Raw genomic sequence first — 20,631 nt, 5'->3', positions numbered from 1 at the left:
AGCAAGGTAATAGAGCAGCAAGATCTTAGCACCTAGAGCAACGCTTGAACTTGTCCAGATGGCAGCTGGGTTTGGGTGGACGGATGTACAATGCATGTCCGCCCACGAGCGAGTGTGCCTATGGGAATCCACCCCATGGATGTGCCAGGGCAGGGATGCGGGCAGGAAAGGAATGCTGCGCCCACTTGCTGTTCAAAGTCCACAGACCTCGGGATCCTGGGCATCGCCTGGGAGCTTGTTGGGAATGCAGAATCTCGGCCTCCACCTCAGACATCCTAAATCAGCATTCGCATGCTAACAAGATCCTCCAAGAGATGTGGAGGTACATACAAGTGTGAGGACTACTTCTCTAGATAATCACTGACATGTTCGGGATAAATGGTGGTTAGATGCAAGGTCTTCATGCTAAAGCATTTTAGATGTTTTCATTACTTTGCCTCTGTGTTGATAGAAACTGGCGATACAGAATACTGGGGATTCTACGGGCGGGGGTTGGGGGAACAGAACCCCATAGAGGTGGTGGGACCAGGGAAGCAGTTTGTAAATGTCCTGTGTTCAGGCAGCTGACATGCACCCATTTAGCTATTTACTCAAAGAAATAGATCCTGGGCTTCCCTGGTGGTTCAGGGGTCAAGAATCTGCCTTGTAAGGCAAGGGAGGATAATTTGATTCCTGGTCCAGGAAGATCCCACATGCCGCACAGCAACTGAGCCCGTGTACCACAGCTACTGAGCCAATGCTCCAGAGCCCGAGAGCTGCAACTACTGAGCCCATGTCCTACAGCTACTGAAGTGTGTTCACCTGGAGCCAGGCTCCACAACAAGAGAAGCTGCTGCAGTGAGAAGCCCACAGACCGTAACGAAGAGTAGCCCCTGCCTGCCAACAACTAGAGAAAGTCTGCATGCAGCAACGAAGACCCATTACGACCAGTAAATAAATAAATCTTAAAGAAAGAGATAGATCTCGAGTGCCTGCTAAGTGCCAGATCTGTGCTAGGTACTGAGAAAGATCTCCCAGCCTGGTGGAGGAGACAGACACACCAGCAGTGAGATCCAGAGCGGGGGGCACAGAGGGAGGGTGGGTGACTGTGCCCCTGGGGTTGGGAAGGCGTCACAGCGGTCACAGTCTGTGACATGAGGGGTGTAAGCACGCGTGGAGTCCCACGGGCACGTGAGCCTGCAGGTATCCTGTACTCCTGACACGTAAACACGTGTGCATACGAGAAGACCATTCTTCTTCTGCAGAGCTTGGCAAGAGGCTTGGTGGAGCAGAGAGGGCTGCGTGGAGGCTGGGTCAGACACAGTAGAGGGTGGAAACAAAGCTGAATTAAGCACTGTGCTTTCTGTTTTTTGGCCATGCAAATACAACCCCTCCAAAGGAGGAAACACTTGGCAGGCATCCTAAGGATGAGTAAACAGCGGAGATGAAACCCCTGGCTTTCCCAGCTGTGTTGACCGCTTGGGGCTCCTTCGGCCATTGTGTGAAAATGAAGACATTGTCACAGAAATAGAGAGGCAGTGTTGGAGTCTGAATCCAGATTTGGTGTGACAGATGCACACGCAAACAAGGACTCCACTGGAGTGAAGCGTGCAGAATCGTGTGAAGGACAGCGACCTCTCACTGGGGCAGAAAGAGCAGGGCGTTAGGAGAGGAGACGGTCTGGAGGAAGGCGGACCTGGACCCAGAGCTCATCTACTGGGGGAAAGGTCTGGGGTGCAAAAATGTGTGCCAATTAATATAATCTGATGTTTTTTAAAAGCAGTCTAATTTGAAAGTGTTAGATAATTATAATTATCCAATTTGAAGATATCTGTATATATACATACATAGGAAGTCTCAGTACTTTTTAGTATATTCTGTACTTTTCCTTAGACCTCATTGATAAAATCTGTCATCCTAATTAATTTATCAATAATAATAAAAAAGCAGAGACATCACTTTGCCGACGAAGGGTGCAGATAAAGCTATGGTTTTTCCAGTAATCATGTATGGATATGAGAGTTGGACCATAAAGAAGGCTGAATACCAAAGAATTGATGCTTTCAAACTGTGGTGCTGGAGAAGACTCTTGAGAGTCCCTTGGAGAGCAAGGACATCAAATTACTCGATCCTAAAGGAAATCAACCCTGAATATTCACTGGAAGGACTGATGCTAAAGCTGAAGCTCCAATACCTTGGCCACCTGATGCAAACAGCTGACTCACTGGAAAAGACCCTGTTGCTGGCAAAGATTGAGAGCAGAGGAGAAGGGGCGACAGAGAATGAGATGGTTGGATGGCATCACCAACTCAATGGACATGAGCTTGAGCAACTCTGGGAGATGGTGAAGGACAGGGAAGCCTGGTATGCTATAGTCCAAGGAGTCATGAAGAGTCAGACATTATTTAGTGACTGAACAACAATGAAAATTTTAAAAAAGAAGGACCTGGGCCAACATTGCTCTGTACCTTCAGTTCAGTCGCTCAGTACCTTTAGGTGACATTCAATCCCTGGAGAGAGGAACCCTTGGGGCAGCATGTGCAAAGCCCATAGCACAGTGCCCAGCACAGAAGGCATTCTCCATGCTCAGTTCATCTGACTTCCAGATAGTCTTGTGGGTTTAAAGATGTTAGTCCCGGGGTCTTAGCGAGGACATGTTATCTGGACTCCTGAACTGGCTCTTCCCTTGGGCTGGGCATGTGGCAAGTTGAACAATCCTGACTTTCACAGAGTTTTGAGTGTCCCAGTTGTACTTTTACTGGTGGGGAGCAATCAAGAGTCAGCAGCCTCACAGGTCTGTTAACTGGAGATACTGTTGCAGACAGAGCCTGAGGGGTGCCTGCCCTCTGGGAAGGGTCCGAGTTCAGTTTAATTCAATTCATAGAGCTATTTCTTGAGTTTCTTCTGTGCCAGCATCAATCCAGCAGCTGGGGAAACTGCAGGAAACAAGGCAGACGTGTCTCTGGAAGAGCTCAGAGTCAGTCTGGGAGATGGATGATGAAGATGCGAGTTCCGTACAGGCGGAGTGAAGACTGAAGTTGGAAAGTAAAGGATCACGTGGTGGCCCATGGGAGGGAGCCCCCCCTAGACCCAGGACTGGGGGCAGGGGGTCTGGAAGGCTCCTGAGAAGGATGAAGGAGCTGGCCACACGAGGGGAATGCTGGAGATGGTGCGGGGAGAGGAAGTGTTACAGAAGAAAAGTACCCCATATGCAAAGCTCTAGAACAGCATCCCCCAACCTTTTTGGCACCAGGAACTGGTTTTGTGGTAGACAATTTTTCCACAGACCAGTGTGGGGATAGTTTCAGGCTGTTTCAAGTGCATTACATTTATTGTACATTTTATTTCTATTATTGTTTTATCAGCTTCACCTCGGAGCCTCAGGCATTAGATCCTGGAGGTTGGGGACCCCTGCTCTAGAGGACAATGAAAGCCTAGGTACTGAAAGAAGTTCCATGTAGCTAGATCTTAATTTTTTAGAGGGCTCACAAGGAGGCTGAGAAAGGTACAACCAGGGCCATGAGGGCCACACTAGCTATTTCACCATTTGGGGCTCAATGCTAAGGGTTTGGTGATGCTTTCCATGGTTCTAAGGAAGAAGTGACCTGGTTATACGCTAGTGACCTCTTGATGATCCTAGCTAATTCCTGTTCACCCTTGGAGACAGGCCTAAGTTTCAACTCCAGGACTCCTGCCTAACCCCTGGGCAAGCCTCCGACGCTTTCCTACCTCTGTCTGCTCTGTCCCAGCATTGGGCATGATCTATTGAGAGGTCTCTCAGGCTGGATCTCTGCCACTTAACCACAAGGCAGGCAATGCCACAGGGCTTGCTCCACTGTGTCTGTCTAGTACCCACAGTAAGCGCATTTGTTATAAATTTGTTGAACTGTGTTGCTGCTGCTGCTAAGTTGCTTCAGTTGTGTCCGACTTTGTGCGACCCCATAGACGGCAGCCCACCAGGCTCCTCCCGTCCCTGGGATTCTCCAGGCAAGAACACTGGAGTGGGTTGCCATTTCCTTCTCCAATGCATGAAAGTGCATTACCCACAGTAAGTGCATTTGTTAAAAATTTGTAGGACTGTATTGCTGCTGCTGCTAAGTTGCACAGTTCAACAAATTTTTAGCAAATGCGCTTACTGTGGGTACTAGACAGACACAGTGGAGCAAGCCCTGTGGCGTTGCCCGCCTTTTATTTATAAATATTTTATAAATATATTATTTTGGCAAACTTCTTTATTTAGTCAATAAATATTTAATTTAAAAATATTTTTTCACACCATTCCTTTAGCTGCATGGTAATTTTTCATTATTTGGCTATACCATACATTGACTTAATGTTTCCTTACTGATGAACATCTGAGTAGTTACTAGTTTTTCTTTCTTTTTTTTTTTTAATGAATAAAGTGTTTTAGGGGACATCTTTGTAGCTAAATCTTGATATAAAGTTTATTTATTTTCTTGAGATAAATTCCAAGAAGTAGAACTGCTGGGTCCAGAGCACATACGTTCTTAAGGCTTTTGATTCACTGCTTAATCATCCTCTGGGAAGTTTGAATGGTTTCACACAACACTGGCACCAAAGAAGAGCACGCCTGTCTCCGAATGGTCCCCACACTGTTATGATATTCTCTGCTGACTTGAAAAGAGACATGGCATTTGGTTACTGGGTGAAGATGCACTTTTAAAATTGTTAGTGGGGTTGAGGTCTTTTCATTTGTATTTCTTCTGTAATGAAGTGCTAGTTGATAGCTTTGCTATATCAATAACCTCAGATAGGCAGATGACACCACCCTTATGGAAGAAAGCAAAGAGGGACTAAACAGCCTCTTGATGAAGGTGAAAGAGGAGAGTGAAAAAGCTGGCTTAAAACTCAACATTCCAAAAGCGAAGGCATCCAGTCCCATCACTTCGTGGCAAATACATGGGGAAACAATGGAAATAGTGACAGACTTTATTTTCTTGGGCTCCAAAATTGCTGTGTATGGTGACTGCAGCCATGAAATTACAAGATGCGTGCTCCTTGGAAGAAAGGCTATGACAAACCTGGACAGCATATTAAAAAGCAGAAATGTCGGTCCATACAGTTAAACTTATGGTTTTTCCAGTAGTCATGTATGGAAGTGAGAGTTGGGCCATAAAGAAGGCTGAGAGCCAAAGAATTGATACTTTTGAACTGCGGTGTTGGAAAAGACTCTTGAGAGTCCCTTGAACAGCAAGGAGATTAAACCAATCAATCCTAAAGGAAATCAACCCTGAATATTCATTGGAAGGACTGATGCTTAAGCTGAAGCTCTAATACTTTGGCCACCTGATGCGAAGAGCTGACTCATTTGAAAAGACCCTGATGCTGGGAAAGATTGAGGGCAGGAGGAGAAGGGGACGACAGAGGATGAGATGGTTGAATGGCATCACCAACTCAATGGACATGAGCTTGAGTAAACTCTGGGAGATGGTGAAGGACAGGGAAGCCTGGTGTGCTGCAGTCCATGGCGTCACGAAGAGTTGGACACAACTGAGCAAAAGAACAACAACAACAACCACAGACCTGCAGATCAGGTGTATTTTTCTTAAAAATGTTAAGAGCTCTTTTTATATCAGGCTAGCAGAGAAGGCAATGGCACCCCACTCCAGTATTCTTGCCTGGAAAATCCCATGGACGGAGGAGCCTGGTAGGCTGCAGTCCATGGGGTCGCTAAGAGTCGAACACGACTGAGAGACTTCACTTTCACTTTTCACGTTCATGCATTGGAGAAGGAAATGGCAACCCACTCCAGTGTTCTTGCCTGGAGAATCCCAGGGGCGGGGGAGCCTGGTGGGCTGCCGTCTATGGGGTCACACAGAGTCGGACATGACTGAAGTGACTTAGCAGCAGCAACAGCAGTGGTTCTTAGATGATTCATAGGTTACAAATATTTTTGTTCATTAACTATTTAAATATTTTATATGAATATTTTAAATATTTATACACATCTTTTTTTAAAAACCCTAAATCCATTTAAAGTGTTATTGAATCAAACATAACAGTCTATGCCTTTATGGAGTCTACTTTTGCTGCTGTTCTTCAAGTATGTCCCACCTGAGGTTAGACTTTCATATATTTCTATTACTAGAATTTGTGGTTAAATGTGTGAGGTATGATTTGGTTTTTTCTTTTTTCCAAATGGTTAAGCCCACTGTTTCAAAACCATTTATTAAAAAATCCATCCTCTCTTTAATGGATTGGAAATGACACATTAATCATACACTAAAAACTGTCTCTCTCTCACACATACACATTCACATACACACACACTTGCTCTCTCTCTCACACACACATGCACAAACACAGGGGAATCTATTTCTGGATCTTTATTCTCCCCCACTGATTTGTGTGTCCGTTCCTATATTTATACGGCATCATTAAAATTATTTGAGCCCATAATAACATTTTAATATTTGGAATAGTTACTCTTCTTTTTAAATTTTTTCTTGACTTTTCTACATTTAATTCTTCTAGAGCAGAGGTTCTTATTTTAGGGCATGTATCACAGTTAGCAGTGAAGTGTCCTAAAACATAGATGCCTGGTTTCCATCTCCAAAGTAGAAAATCTAAACCTCTAGGGTAGGGTCTAGCATTAGAGTAGCTGCCAAACTGCAGAGAACCTCGGCTCATGAACTTCAGAGGACGCTTCTGAGGGCAGAAGTCATATCTGCCTGATTAGTGTATATTCCCAGCCCCAGCATCTACCACACAGGGGGCATTCAATCAGTATTTGCTTGATAGAGACTGGAATAATGTGTCTCCCAGCCAAGGAACACCATGGACTGCTGGCAGTCACCAGATGCTAGAGGAGAAGCAGGGGACAGTTTCTCACTTAGAGGCTCCGGGAGGAACCAGCTCCTTGATTTTGGATTTCTGGACTCCTGAACTGTGCAAAGAATAAATTTCTGTTGTTTTAAGCCCACCTCCCCGCCAAAAAAACCAAAACAAAAAATATTTGCTGAATAAAAGAGTATATTAATTAATGTTTATTTATAGCCAGCATCTTACTTTGGACTTGGGCTCCCAAGGGTCATTTATGTCAGGGAAGGTGGAGCAAGAGGCCTGACTGGTGAAAAACATACATAAAAACACTCATCTGAGGAACAGTGTGAGTTCTGTGAGAGGAAGATGGCTCCAGACAGTATCTGAAGATGGGGTGTGAGGGGCAGGGAGCAGAAGCAGCCTACGTCCTGTCAGCACTCGGTATAAGGAACTCAGTCTCAGGTTATCAGGAGGGGTCAGGTCGATCAGAAAACGAGAACAGGAACCCCTTTGCTGAGTGGGCTGGCCACCTCTCTACCACCGGGGTGTTTACACAGAGGTGTGATGCCATCTTGTAGGGAGTAATATAGAGAAGATTCCCTCATTAAGTAGGTTTTGAGAGCTGGCATTTTCTAAGATCTCTTGCAGAATGGAGATTTTTAGGTTTGAAAAATATTTGCTAGAGGATGAGTTCTGTGATTTTAAGAGATAGGAATGTTCTGAGAGTTTTCTGGTTGGTGAGAAAAATCCAGACTGAGCCCAGAGGTCACTACAGAGGGAGAGCCTCGTGGAGGCCATTCGGATATGGGGATCTTAGGGCCCTGACCACACCGCATCCCAATGCCTGCCATGGGCCTAAACACTCACCCTTGCCATGTGATGTTTCGATAATCCAGGTGCAGTTCAAGTTGTTGGGGTAGAAGTCAGGGAACCCTGGTGACAAGATGGTCCCACTGGAGCCTTGAATGAAGCCACCACAGAGAGCTGGAGAAGAGGGAAAAAGGACCCTGAAAGACTGAGGTGGCCCCAGGAGCTTCCCCCAGAATCCCCCTTGGATCCTAGCCCCGCTCTTGTTCAAACCTCTCACTCCTCACTGACAGAGGGTCTTGGAGTCCATGCCTGGGTTTTCACGGCAGAAAAGGCTCCTCTACTTTAGCGCCCCCTCCTGGTGAGGCTCACCTTCGCAGCTGGGCAGGGCCCGACTCCACTGGAAGTTGGGCTCACACTCCAGGGGCTCCCCGTCGCTCAGTGTGTAGCCCGAGTCGCAGCTGAAGGTCACCAGGGCACCCACGTAGAAGTCGTTCCCATGACGTTGCCCGTTGACGGGGATCCCTGGATCCAGACAGTGGTCCGACTGCAGTGTGATAGCTGGAAAAGAGAGCCCACGGCTGGAACAGACAGTTCCCTGCAACCACAGGGGGACCCCAGCTGACTCACAAAGGGAGGGAGAGAGAGTCCTGGCTGAGAGAAGGCTGGACTGTCATCTGCCTGCTCCTCAAATGTGGCTGTCGGTACTGGGTGAGGGTATCTGAAGACCCATCTGTCAGGGACAACCGGTTGGCTGCAACCATTCGTTCGTTCATCATCCATTCAGTAAACATCAGCGGATTGACACACACGGCTTGGATTAGATAGGATCATGGGTAAGAAAACAACCCTCTGCTCCTAGTGCTCTCCGCCATAACTTTCTGCAGTGGTCTGCAAAGAACTCAGTCAACAGTCTCTTTCAGAATGGATGTGTGTATACGCATGACTGAGTCCCTTTGCTGTTCACCCAAGACTATCGCAACATTGTTAATCGGTTACATCCCCATGCAAAAGAAAAAAGTTTAAAAATATAAGATAAAATTGACTTTGTCCGATATCAATGCGGATATATCAGCTTTATCTTGACCAAAAAAAAAAAAAAAAACAAAACTCTTTCAATTGAGGCACCAGCAATGAATGCAGGCAATGGGAGAGGGTGAGGGAGTGTGAGATGACATCTCACTTCAACATCACCATCCGTCAAGCACTCTGTTCCTGGGGTGCCCAGCAGGCTGGCGCTCAATCATCTGCACGCAGAAGGGGACCTTTCATTCTTTCTGACGTTGAGCTCTGAGAGATGCTGAGAGCAAGGAGGACCACCTGAGGAGCCCAGCCTAACTGAGAACTGCCCTGGGGACATGGCTGAGCGGGTCCCCCTGCCGGAGCTCAGCCCTGAGTCCTCCCCGGCACCCAGCCGGCCCCATCACCGCCACCCTGAAACTCACTCTCATAGCGGAGCTGGAAGCCGATGTCCGAGTGGCTCTTGTCGGTGGAGAAGAGGAGATAGAGGTGGTTGCTGGTGCTGATGAGGAACTGGGGGACCTGGGTGCCGTGGTAAACCCCAATCAAGGGCGCTGAGTACGTCCTTCCATCTCGCACTTCCAGGGTGTCGTAGTTGACCTCGGTTTTAAATCTGCCGAAGATGGAGATGAAGACTTCTTCAGAAACCCAAGGCTCATTAATTTGCAAATGACAAGAGACCCTGCTTGCATCAGAACTGGGTTTTGGCAGGTTGGGGTATCTTAATATAGTCTGCACACATTCACTGGAGATGCGGGAGAACCCTCCCTACTGTGTTGAACCTTCCTGTGGTTGGACGCAGCTCTCCCAATCTTCTCTGAGGCCCGGGCAGTGACCCATCTTCAGAGCTAGAGGCACAGTGACTTGCCTCATGGGAGTCAGAATGTTCCAGGCCAGGGGTCAGCCAACTACAGCCCCTGGGCCAAATCTGGTCTAGAGTCTGTTTTTGTATGGCCTAAGGGCCAAGAATGGTTTTTGCATTTATAAAGAAGTTTTTTTTTTTTTTTTTTAAAGCAAAGACTATGCAACAGATATCTGCAAGTGTCCCATAAAACCTAAAATATTTCTTACGTGGCCCTTCACAGTAAAGTTTGCAACTGCTCTTCTGGGCCAAGGAAGCTTTGTCTAGATGAAGTTTACATTCATACTTGGGTGGCTGCTTTCCCCACCAGAGGGGCACAACCAGGCTGGGAGTAGAAGTGGGCCACATAAGCAGGATTTGGGTCAGAGGTGAGGAAGACCACCTTCCCACACCGAAAATGTCAGGGTGATGCTCCTCGGATGCTAACAGCCCCCTAAACGGCACAAACCCCACTTCTGAACCAAGGCCAAGAGCAAAGCCAGTGCAGCCTGTCCCTGCCCAGAGCATCTGCACCAGTGCCCTCTGACCTTGTTGACCTTGCAGCCTCGGTGCTGGTCCCCCACCCATCCCAGCTTCCCTGCCACCCACAGCAGAGCTATTACCCCTCACCCCCACCGCCCAGGCTGTGGTTATAGGCACCTGTCGAAGGTGATTTTGATGGGGTAGCCTGGCTGGGCTTCGATCACCCAGGCACAGCTCAGGGCATCCTTGTAGAAGCCAGGCCAGCCAGGAGACAGGATGGTGCCACTGGGCGAAGTCAGATGACCGCCGCAGGGAGCTGGGGAAGAAGGGAGACAGGCAGTTTTCTTGGGGGAACAATGAATAAAGAAAAGTCTTTCTATAAAATGTGTCTGCCAGCAAGTATTGTTTTTTTTTATTAATGGAGAATTACATAAACCATCTAGACTGTGAGTTCTGTCTTTCGGGACTTTTATGGATATGTCCAGTTACATCACTTGGAATTTTATGAAGGGCTGGAGGGGAGGCATGAAAAGAATCCTTTAAACAAAGTCCTCTGCCATTCTAGAAGGGTTGAAGTACAGCTAATATTGGGTCATACTGGTTCTTTCTTTGTTCTTCACTCAATTATCAGGCCTCTGACAGAGGCATGAGCCTGGCTCCTGCCCTGCACACACAGCGCTGGCCCTGGACCGCGGTCAGGGTCCCAAGCTCAGCTCAGAGCCTTGCACAGTCCACTCCACTGTGAGTTCCCCAAGGGCAGGGGCCGTGTTATTTGTCCTGAACAACTCGGAGTCCCCGGCCCCTAGCCTTGTGCTTGGAACACGGGTGGAACACTGAGTGACCGCTGCTTGAATGAGTGAGTGGATGGAAGCATGCTCTCGGTCACGGCGGGTAAACCACAGGCCCTCAGGGTCCAGGCACACTCCACAGCTGGCTCTGAGCTTGCAACCTGTCATCTCAGCCCCCAGTCTCTCTCCATCCGTCTTCCTACTCTCTCCCACCTTTCCCATCACTCCTGCCTTTTCCCGCAATCAGACCCTTGGCCCTGAGATGGTGATTAGAGCTAGTCCAGAGCTCTACCTTCAGGCCATGAAGGCTCCACCTTCAGACTTCATGGTCCACCCTTTGGGTTAGGCAAGGTCACGTGACCACCTTGATCCATCAATCGAGGGCAGAAATGATGTGTGTCATGTCCATGTGAGAACATGAAGAGCCAGCATGTGATCTGCAGCTGGTGACTGTGAAAGTGAGGGTCTAGACGGAAGTCCCGTCAGCTGGGCATCTAAGTGACCTTGAGGAGTAGAGTCCCATGACCCTGGTTACACGTGTAGCCTGCGTAGCCTGTCTTTAAGCCACTGAGATTCTGGGTTTATCTGGTAGCACAGTCTAACATCAACCACCCTGATAAGACATCTCCCTCCCTGAGACCGATGATGAGGGTGTTGATCACGACGAGCGCCAAAGCTGCTCCCACTGTCACCATCACGGCCATGGACTGAGTGTTACACGCTGAGCTTCAAGGCTTTGCTCACTCCTCACAAAACACCAACCCTGAGAGGAGGGTGCTATTCTTGTCTCTATTTTACAGTTAAGAAAGCGGAGCCTTAAGCAGATTGAGTAACTAGGCTTTGCTAACTAACTAGGATTAGCAAGTGGTAGAGCTTGGATTCAGACCTAGGAAGACAGCATAAATCCAGAGACTTTACCCCAAACAGCCTCCTTGTTTTAAAAGAAACTCTGCTTCCTTAGGCTCCCCTTACCATGGTGCTACCAGCTGCCAAAATGCGCTGAACAAGACTGGAAAGGAAAGGGGATAAAGAGCTACACAACACTCCTATCTTTGCAAGTTTTTGCAGATTTCCCCAAGTAATCAGACTCATAAAATAATAGCCAAATGTACCACAACTTTCCTCTCTCAATTCTAGAACCCTTCTGAGAAATTTAAAATAATCATCAGGCATTCTTCATAGTAAATTACATTAGAAAGTTCACTTAAAAAGAAGATAAAGAAGAAGAATTATGAGGTTAATAGTAGACAACTCATACTGCTGATTTAGGATACTAACTGCTTTTATGTGTGTTATCTTATTTAAATGTGCACACCATTCATGAAATCACCCCCATTTTACAGAGGAAAAACTGAGGCTAAGAGAGTAGATCAAGAGCTAGTAGAGCAGGAAAGTGAAAGTCACTCAGTCATGTCCAACTCTTTGCAACCTCATGGACCGTAGTCTGCCAATTCTCCAGGCCGAAATACTGAAGTGGGTAGCTGTTCCCTTCTCCAGGGGATCTTCCCAACCCAGGAATCAAACCCAGGTCTCCCACATGGCAGGCAGATTCTTTACCAACTGAGCCACCAGTTAACTTCAAATGTTCTGTCTCCAAATTCCCCTGCAGCACATGACAGCATGGCAACCACAGCCAACTGGTATGAGCTCCCTGGAATTGAGTTTACTATGTGTTGGGCTTAATGTGGATTATCCTCCTGACAACTGCAACACTAAAAGGTAGATAACCATTATTATCCTGATTTTATAGGCAGGGATTATTATCCCATTACCAGGCAGTTGAGGCTTGGAGAAAACAAGAAATTACACAGCACCTCTATCAAATACTGAAAGAACAAACTGCCCATGGGTATTATTTCCTGGGTAACCCATTTTCAAAACCCATCCATTCATGTCGCTGAAATGACCAATGTTTTCCTCTGCTTTCCCAATTGACTTGTGAGACCCCTTGAGGGTGGGGAGGGGCCTGCCTACTGCTATATGCCTGGGTCCCCAGGCAGGTAATGAGTCTCAGAAGAGAGTGGGGACTCCCTCTTGGCTCCCATTCAGCACAGGCCCAGTGTCTTTGGTGGCTGGACTGTGATGTCTTCACTTTGCGGGAAGCCGTAGATCACAGAGCCCCTATTGCCTGCCCCGGCTACTCTCAATTCAGTGGTATACACAACAAAGCCCAACCTCAACTCGCCAGAGAGGGAAGCTCAGACCTTTTCTTTGATGGTCACTATTTTGTTTTCTTTCTCTGCTATACTGTTTTATTACTTTGGCTACGACCTCTCTTCTCTGCTTTAGGTGCTTGGCAAACAATCTTTCCATTCATTCAGTCCTTCACTCTCTCTAGTTCATCTTCATATCCCAAGGTGGCAGCTGCTAGGCAGGGAGAGGGAGGGGAGGATTCCTAAGTACAGTGTCTCTTTAACATTTCAGAAGATTTAAACCTCGCTCTTACCAAGAAAATACAAATCAAAACTACACCAAAAAATTATTTCTCATCCTTCAAGTAGGGAAAATGCAAGGTCTGACAACACATGAAGTTGAGGGAAAGTAGGAATTCTAGTACTCTGCAGCTAGATACGCCAAAGGGCACACAATCCCTAAGCAGGGAAATTTGGTAGCATCTAGCAAAACTCAGTCATTTATTCTCTCACCTAGCAACTCGACTTTTAGAACTCTATCTCAAAGATGTGTGTTTGTGTGTGTTAGTTTCTCAGTCAAGTCTGAATCTTTGCGACCCCATGGACTGTAGCCTGCCAGGCTCCTCCATCTATGGGATTTTCCAGGCAAGAATACTGGAGTGGATTGCCATTTCCTTCTCCAGGGGATCTTCCCGACCCAGGGATCGAACCTGGGTCTCCTACATTGCAGGCAGACTCTTTACTGTCTGAGCCACCATCCTAAAGATACACTGGCAAAAATATGAAAGGACATATATATATGCACCAGGCTATGTAAGGCAGCACTATTTATAATAGCCAAAGAATGGAAACAAGCTCAAATGTTCAGTGCTAGGGAGCTGACTGAATGAATTGGAGTAATCAACAAAATGGACTAGTTATGCAGCTATAAAACAAGAATGAGGAATATTCTGTGTAACATCACGGAGTGGTCCCCAGGACATTTTATTAAGCGAATAAAAGCAAGATACAGTGGGAAAAGCAAGGGTACCGTATGATTCCATTTGTCTAAGACAAGGGTAGGAGACACACACACCTTTACTCATATTAATGGTCAATGAAAGCGCAAAACCCAAAGACAAAAGATGACCTATGGATGGAGGGAGGGGGTGGAACAGAAAGGAAAGGAACTGAAGCTGGACTCTCTTAGAATAGGCCTCCTTTTAGAGGTTTAGCTTTGGAACTATGTCAATATTTTACATAAGTAAAAGAAGACATGTGGAATCTGGAAAAACGGTGCTGATGAACCTATTTGCAGGACAGATAGAATAAAGATGCAGATGTAGAGAACAGATGTGCGGACAGGGGGTAGGAAGGGGAGGGGATGATTTGTGAGATAGAAACGGACATATGTACACTATCAGGTATAAAATAGCGGGAACCAGCAGTATAGCACAGGGAGCTCAGCTTGGGGCTCTGTGCTGACCTAGATGGGTGGGATGGGGGCTTGGTAGGAGGAGGACTCAAGAAGGAGGGGATATATATCTATATGTATACATACAACTGATTCACTTCTCTGTACAGCAGGAACTAACACAACTCTGTAAAGCAACTATACCACAATAAAAAGCTTTAATTTTGATAAGCAATTTCTTAAAACTTAAAAGCAGTGTAAAATCAATGAACAGAAAAAAATCAATGTCAGTCGGTAGCATAATTATACATAAAGAAACTAAAGAGATTTTTAAAACACAGTAATGTGATAGTTTATCCCTAGTAGGATGTAGAGACCAGAAGAATTGAAAGGAAAATCACGAAAACAATTTTCAATAATCATACAGCTGTCCGTGGCATTGGGATTACAATTCTGAGACTCTTGGGTGGATATTAGGGGATGGGAACTTGGATTACCAGCAAAAATGAAAGTAGACACAGCGATGATATCAGGGAAGTTCAGTGAAAAAGAAAAATGCACTTACATTTGAAATGAAACGAACCCATGATGCATTTTAGCTTTTAAAAAGTATTTCTTAGCTCTGTTTGTTGAAACAGTTTAGAAACAAGGACCTACTCAATGGTAATAAGCACTGCCAGTACCCAGATTCTAAATATCATTTCTCACTAAAAGGAACCAGGACTCCTTGGAGAAATAGCTGATTGTAGGTCAGGGACAGAAAATGTACAAGATGAGTTTGGGCCAATTTCAAAGCGCTCCCTCTGGCCAATGGGATGGTTTGAGTGCTGAGCAGAGTAACAACCGCAGTGCATTTAAACGCATACAGTACGTTTAAATCCTTTGGATTGCAATGATATTAAATATTTTTCAACTTAGGAAGATGCTAGAGTCAACCCATTAAGATTAAAAGCGGTAAATAAAGGAAAATAATTAAGTATTTCTCCTGTCTTTCCTTTATCAACTATACCTCAGGGTAACCAAATAGTTGTTGGGGGCAAGTTTTCTGTGTTTCCACATATAAAAGAAGAGATAAAATGCTACTATTTTGTAATCTCTAGGCTATGATCGTTGATGGCTCCTATTAATAATATCACCCAAAGAGTAACAACTAGACATTACATGTCTCTGATGGAGGCCCAGAGCTCTGCTTATAAAACATTTTGGCCAAAAATCAGAACCTGAATCTGATTAGGCTTCTAGATCTTACTGCCAATTAAAGGAAATGTAAGCGAGAGAGAGAGGATCATGTTAAACAATCTCCTAGGGATGTAATCACCAGAATTCAGACTGCAGGAGACTCCTGGGGTAAACAACCGGCCTTCCTCAACAGAAATGCCGCGAGGGAGTGGGGCCGCCACCTACAGAGGACGCGGGGTGCATCCGCCAATGGTAATGCGTCAGCCTCACCAGGGTTCTGACTTAAAATGCTATGAAAGAAAGGATTAGATAGAGAATCAAGGAAACTTGATTGTGTTAAATAACTATCTCCATAATGTTAAAGACAGTAGTATTGAAGTTCTATTTTAGAGTGTTCTTTTCCTCTATTAGAGATACACACTAAAACGTTGATTACATATTATGCCTGAAATTTGCTTCACAATAATCCCAGAGGAGGGTAACGGTGGGAGATACTGGTAACGCTGGGGTATGAATGAAATGAAATAGGCCATGGGTTTATAATTGCTGCAGCTGGGTTATGGGCACATGGGGTTCACTATACTACTCTCTGTGTTTGAAAATTTCCATTAAAAATGTTAGGCTGATGACTTCCCTGATTTCCCAATGGTAAGGAATCCCCTGGGCAATGAGGGGACATGGGTTTGATCCCTGGCCGGGGAACTAAGATCCCACATGCTACATAGCAGTGAAACCCAGGCACTGCGGCTACCAAGCCTGAGGACCACGACTAGAGAGTCTGTGTGCCTCACGGAAAAGATCCTGTATTATGCAACCAAGATCCTGCGTGCTGTATCGAGGATTCAGCGCAGCCAAATAAGTGAATAAAATAAAACTTAGAAAGAAGATATCCCTTCTTCCTTTTAACATAATGTTAGGCTGAAAAGAAGGGTATGCACACAGGCACACACACATGCATACAGGGAAAAGAAAAAAAAAAAAAAAAAAAAGGAGAGGGTTCTGCCTTGAACGGGGAGAAGGATTCAGCAATAAGAGGGACCCGGTGCCTTATCCCAGTGCCCAGTAGAGTAGGTGCTCAATAAATGCTTGATGGAAGGAATAAAATACTGCATTAGGACCCTGCAAAGTCATAGGCTGAAATCTTAACTCCCACGTGACTGGTTTTGGAGAGGGGACTTGAAGGACACAATGACGGTGAAATGAGGTCACAAGGTTGGGCCCTAGTCCAAAAGGACTGCTGTCCTTAGAAGAAGAAGAGACATCAGGAGTGCACGTTCACAGAGAAAAAGGCCGCGTGAGGACACAGCAAGACGGCGGCCATCTGCTAGCTAAGGAGAGAGGAATTGGGAGAGAGCGGCCAGCCCTGCTGGCACCTTGATCTTGGACTTCCAGCAGCCAGAAACATGAGAAAACACATTTCTGTTGTTTACATCACCTGGCTTGTGGTATGTTGTCATGGCAGCACGAGATGGCTAACATGCTGGGCTTCTGACAAGGGGCTGGGGTCCCCCGGGAGGGAGGCCCCACCTCTCCTGACCTCAGATGCTCCAGGGTGAAGGGCATATGGGATGGGGATGGAGTAGAGTGACCCCAGAAACACAGGCTCACTGAGCTCTCACAGGGCGCCAGCCACCAATCGACGTGTGCTCTGCTCTTCCTGGGTGTTCACCCTCACAGCAGAATTCAGGGTAGGTGCTGGCCTCAGCCTCATTTCCAAGTTGAGGAAATGGGAACAGAGGGCCTAGGTAACTAGTCTAGAAACACACAGCAGAGAAGTGGCAGAGCCCGGATTTAAACCTGGGAAGTCTGGTTGGGTCTCCTTGTGAGTCCCTTGGACTGCAAGGAGATCCAACCAGTCCATCCTAAAGGAGACCAGTCCTGTGTATTCATTGGAAGGACTGATGCTGAGGCTGAAACTCCAATACTTTGGCCACTTCATGCGAAGAGTTGACTCATTGGAAAAGACCCTGATGCTGGGTGGGATTGGGGGCAGGAGGAGAAGGGGACGACAGAGGATGAGATGGCTGGATGGCATCACCGACTTGATGGACATGAGTTTGGGTGAACTCTGGGAGTTGGTGATGGACAGGGAGGCCTGGCGTGCTGCGATTCATGGGGTCGCAAAGAGTCAGACACGACTGAGCGACTGAACTGAACTCAACTCAACTGAGTCTGGCTCCAGAGCCTGCATTTCTAACCACTGCGGGTGGACACGAGAATGCCCACCCTGAGCACTGCCCTCACGGGGCTCTCCGTGTGACTGTCTAGAAGCCGTGGAAGCCTTTTCCTCGATTCCCTCCAACCACGCCTCCCCACAGCCCCTGAATCCCTCACAGCTCATCCTCCACCATTCTGTGGTCAAACAAAAGGAGCGCGAACTCTGGAGTCAAACAGACTGCATTTGGTGGTTCAAAGCGATCGCTCTGGTATCAAAATACCTGGACTTGGATGCTCATCCTCCCTTTCACTGAGCTGTGCGGCCTTGGGCAAGTTCCGCGCCCACTCTGTGCTTCAGTTTGCTCAGCTGTGAAGGATCCTAACAGTACCTCCCCCATGGTTGTCAGGAGGATGTAATAGAACAGTGTTTGTAGAGCACATGGCCTAGTATTTAGCACATAATAACTGCTCGATTATTACTAGCTGGGTGATCTCAGGCAAGTCAGTTCACCTTGCTGCTGTGCAGATTTCTCATGCATAGAGAGTGACATCTTTCTCAACAAGAGGGACCAGAAGATTTAATGAAACATTGTTAGAAACTCAATAACTACCCTCCTTCCTTAGAAGCCCAAATGACATCCCACCATCACTTAGTTCCCTCTTGTGGGAGTGGGGAGAACGGATTTTTCTTTTTTTATAAGAATTTTTTTTAAGTATAAAATTAACACATTAATTTTACATACAGATAGGAAAAAAAAATGTAGACGTGTCTACACAAAACAAATAGGCCATTTTGCTCTGGGATGTGGGCCTAGGAAATGAATATTTCCACTTTAACTTTATTGCACTCGTGTAGCATTTAAATTTTTTACAACCATCAAGTATGAGTTTAAACACGAAAATACATACTTACTGCAGATAATTTATCTTCTTTTCCCCCGTGTATTTCTTTTAAACAGCATAGTTTTGAAAACCCAGTTTGAGAGTCTTTGTCTCCTAATAGGGAGTTTAATTACCTTTATTATCGTAACTGATGTGTTTGTCCTGCTGCTGTCATCTTCTTTTATGCTGTCAATTTATGATGCTTCTGTAGGTCTTGTTTTCTTTGTCTTTTGCGATTGGCAATATGTTTCCTTTTGTTTTAATTTTCTACTGGGATATGGAAAGTGGAAAACCTGCTCTTCATCCTATTTGTAGACGCTTTTAAGTCTTTGACAAACAAGTTTGAAATCATATTCTCTCTAGTGATAGAATTCAAGGAAATTACAGTAACGGAGTAGCCAAGAACCTGGATGTGGATTCTGGTTCTGTCACTTACAAGCCGGAAGGACCCTGGGCAAGTGACTTGGCTTCTTTGTGCTTTAAATGGGACAATTACAACACCTACTTCCTAGACTGGTACATGGCCGATATGAGGTGACACCTTTAAACACCCATCATAGTGCTGTATGAATCGGTCCCTGCTTAAAAGACAGAGGAAGAGATGAGCGTGGGGGTGAGAACCACATGTTCCTTTGTAGCTGCTTCACTACTTGGAAGTCTTTGCTAGGAAATTTCTGATTTTAAATACACGGATCCCTTATGTCCTCTGTTCTGTAGATCAGGGGTCAGCAAATTACAGCCCAGGGACCAAAGCCGACCCCTTCATTTCTGTTTTGTCAAAGCTGCTTTCCCATAATGATGGCAGAGTTGAGCTGAGACCGTAGGGCCCTCAAAGCTGAAAACGCTTCCTAGCTGGCCCTTTAAGAAAAAGTTTGCTGACTGACTTCTGCTTTATATCAGCCAGATGATCATCCTTCTTTCTAAATTTAGGAGAAGAAGCCATTTTCTCCCTTGCCCTATTACAGCCTCTCAAAAGCTAAGAGGCTCTCAGAATATATTAAAAGACTTTTTAAAAGACCATTAGCTTCCACGTTTAATTGTCCACAAGGTGGGGATACTTAATCAAAAACAAAACTAGAAAAAATGGAAAGACAAAGATGCTGGTTACAAAGCAGGATTCTTCCAAGACTTGGCACAGGAGGGAAAAGGGCCAAGGAGGGCCAGATTCCAGGGGCTTCTTAACCAGTGTGCTCCACGGTTTCAAGTCCAGACTTGGGCAACCTAGGTGGTGTCCAGCTCTCACCCTGGCCCTCTGATCTGCTGCTCCCCAGTTCCCCGAAAACCATGGTGGCATCAAATGCCCATAATTCTAGGAAGACCGAGCAGACTTTCCCTGGTGCCAAGTCAGCCTCTTTCCACCAGAGTGCCCCTTATTTCTGGTTGCCCACTGTCCCCAACCCTAAGCGTTTCCCTCCCCAGGGACAGAATGAACAAGACAACTGTAATTTCAAAATTAAGACTCTGCCTATCAAACAGTAATCCTCTTTAAGGTCCACGAACGAAGGCCGAGTTCTCTTGGGCATTCACTCGTGGTCTGGAGTAGCTCACTGCTCCAGCAGAACTGTGGTCTAGGAGCAGCTGATTCAGGAGGGTGGGTGGTGGAGAGAAGGCTGCCTCTCAGGGGGGTCAGCCCCACTGGGACTGAGCCCCCACAGGCTCAGGGGTGCTGGGGTCTGGGCTTCTGCCCCAGAATTCCCACAGTCTTGGTGGGGAAAGAGGACCAAGCTCCAGGGAACTGGTAAAGAAAATGTACTCATGGTGAGGCCCAGTGTCTGATAGAGTTCTCTGCTGCTGGTTTAAGAGGAACAAGGGAACCAGGAGAAAAGAGAGACCAGGTGAGCAGGAGACAGCAGGGAAGATGTCCTGGGCGAGACGGACCGGAGGAAAATTCAAGAGAGGAGGTTGAGGAGCACGATGGAGAATGAGGGGCCTAGCCTAAAGGGAAGGCGAGACCCCAGACCAACAAGCCCCCAGACCCTGGACTCTGTCTCATCCCCAAAGACCACCATCAGACACTCGTGTTTACCCCACTGCTGACAGGGAGGGAGTTACCCAACCCATCAGGTCCACAGCTGGGCGGGGGCGAAGACAGGAGTTTCATGCTTCTCTGACACCAAAGCTTATGCTGTTTCCAGAAGAGCTCACTCGCTGGGTAAAATGGCAGAGGGGGCTGGGGGCTGTGAGGGC

General features: G+C 46.5%; 1 protein-coding gene across 1 annotated transcript in view; it reads right to left on the bottom strand.

Annotated features, from left to right (window-relative positions):
- CSMD2 (CUB and Sushi multiple domains 2) overlaps positions 1 to 20,631 on the bottom strand; it is a 655,591-nt gene that overhangs the window by 219,195 nt on the left and 415,765 nt on the right. The window contains exons 17-20 of the mRNA XM_010841252.1: positions 10,091 to 10,229; positions 9,015 to 9,202; positions 7,942 to 8,130; positions 7,630 to 7,746 (exon numbers count right to left, since the gene is read on the bottom strand). Of these exons, the coding sequence (XP_010839554.1) occupies positions 7,630 to 7,746; positions 7,942 to 8,130; positions 9,015 to 9,202; positions 10,091 to 10,229 (633 nt within the window). The remainder of the gene's footprint in view (positions 1 to 7,629; positions 7,747 to 7,941; positions 8,131 to 9,014; positions 9,203 to 10,090; positions 10,230 to 20,631) is intronic.

This window comes from Bison bison, unplaced genomic scaffold (assembly GCF_000754665.1).
Source record: "Bison bison bison isolate TAMUID 2011002044 unplaced genomic scaffold, Bison_UMD1.0 scf7180017864158, whole genome shotgun sequence".
NCBI classification, from domain to species: domain Eukaryota; kingdom Metazoa; phylum Chordata; class Mammalia; order Artiodactyla; family Bovidae; genus Bison; species Bison bison.
This window is presented reverse-complemented; position numbering and strand designations above follow the sequence as displayed.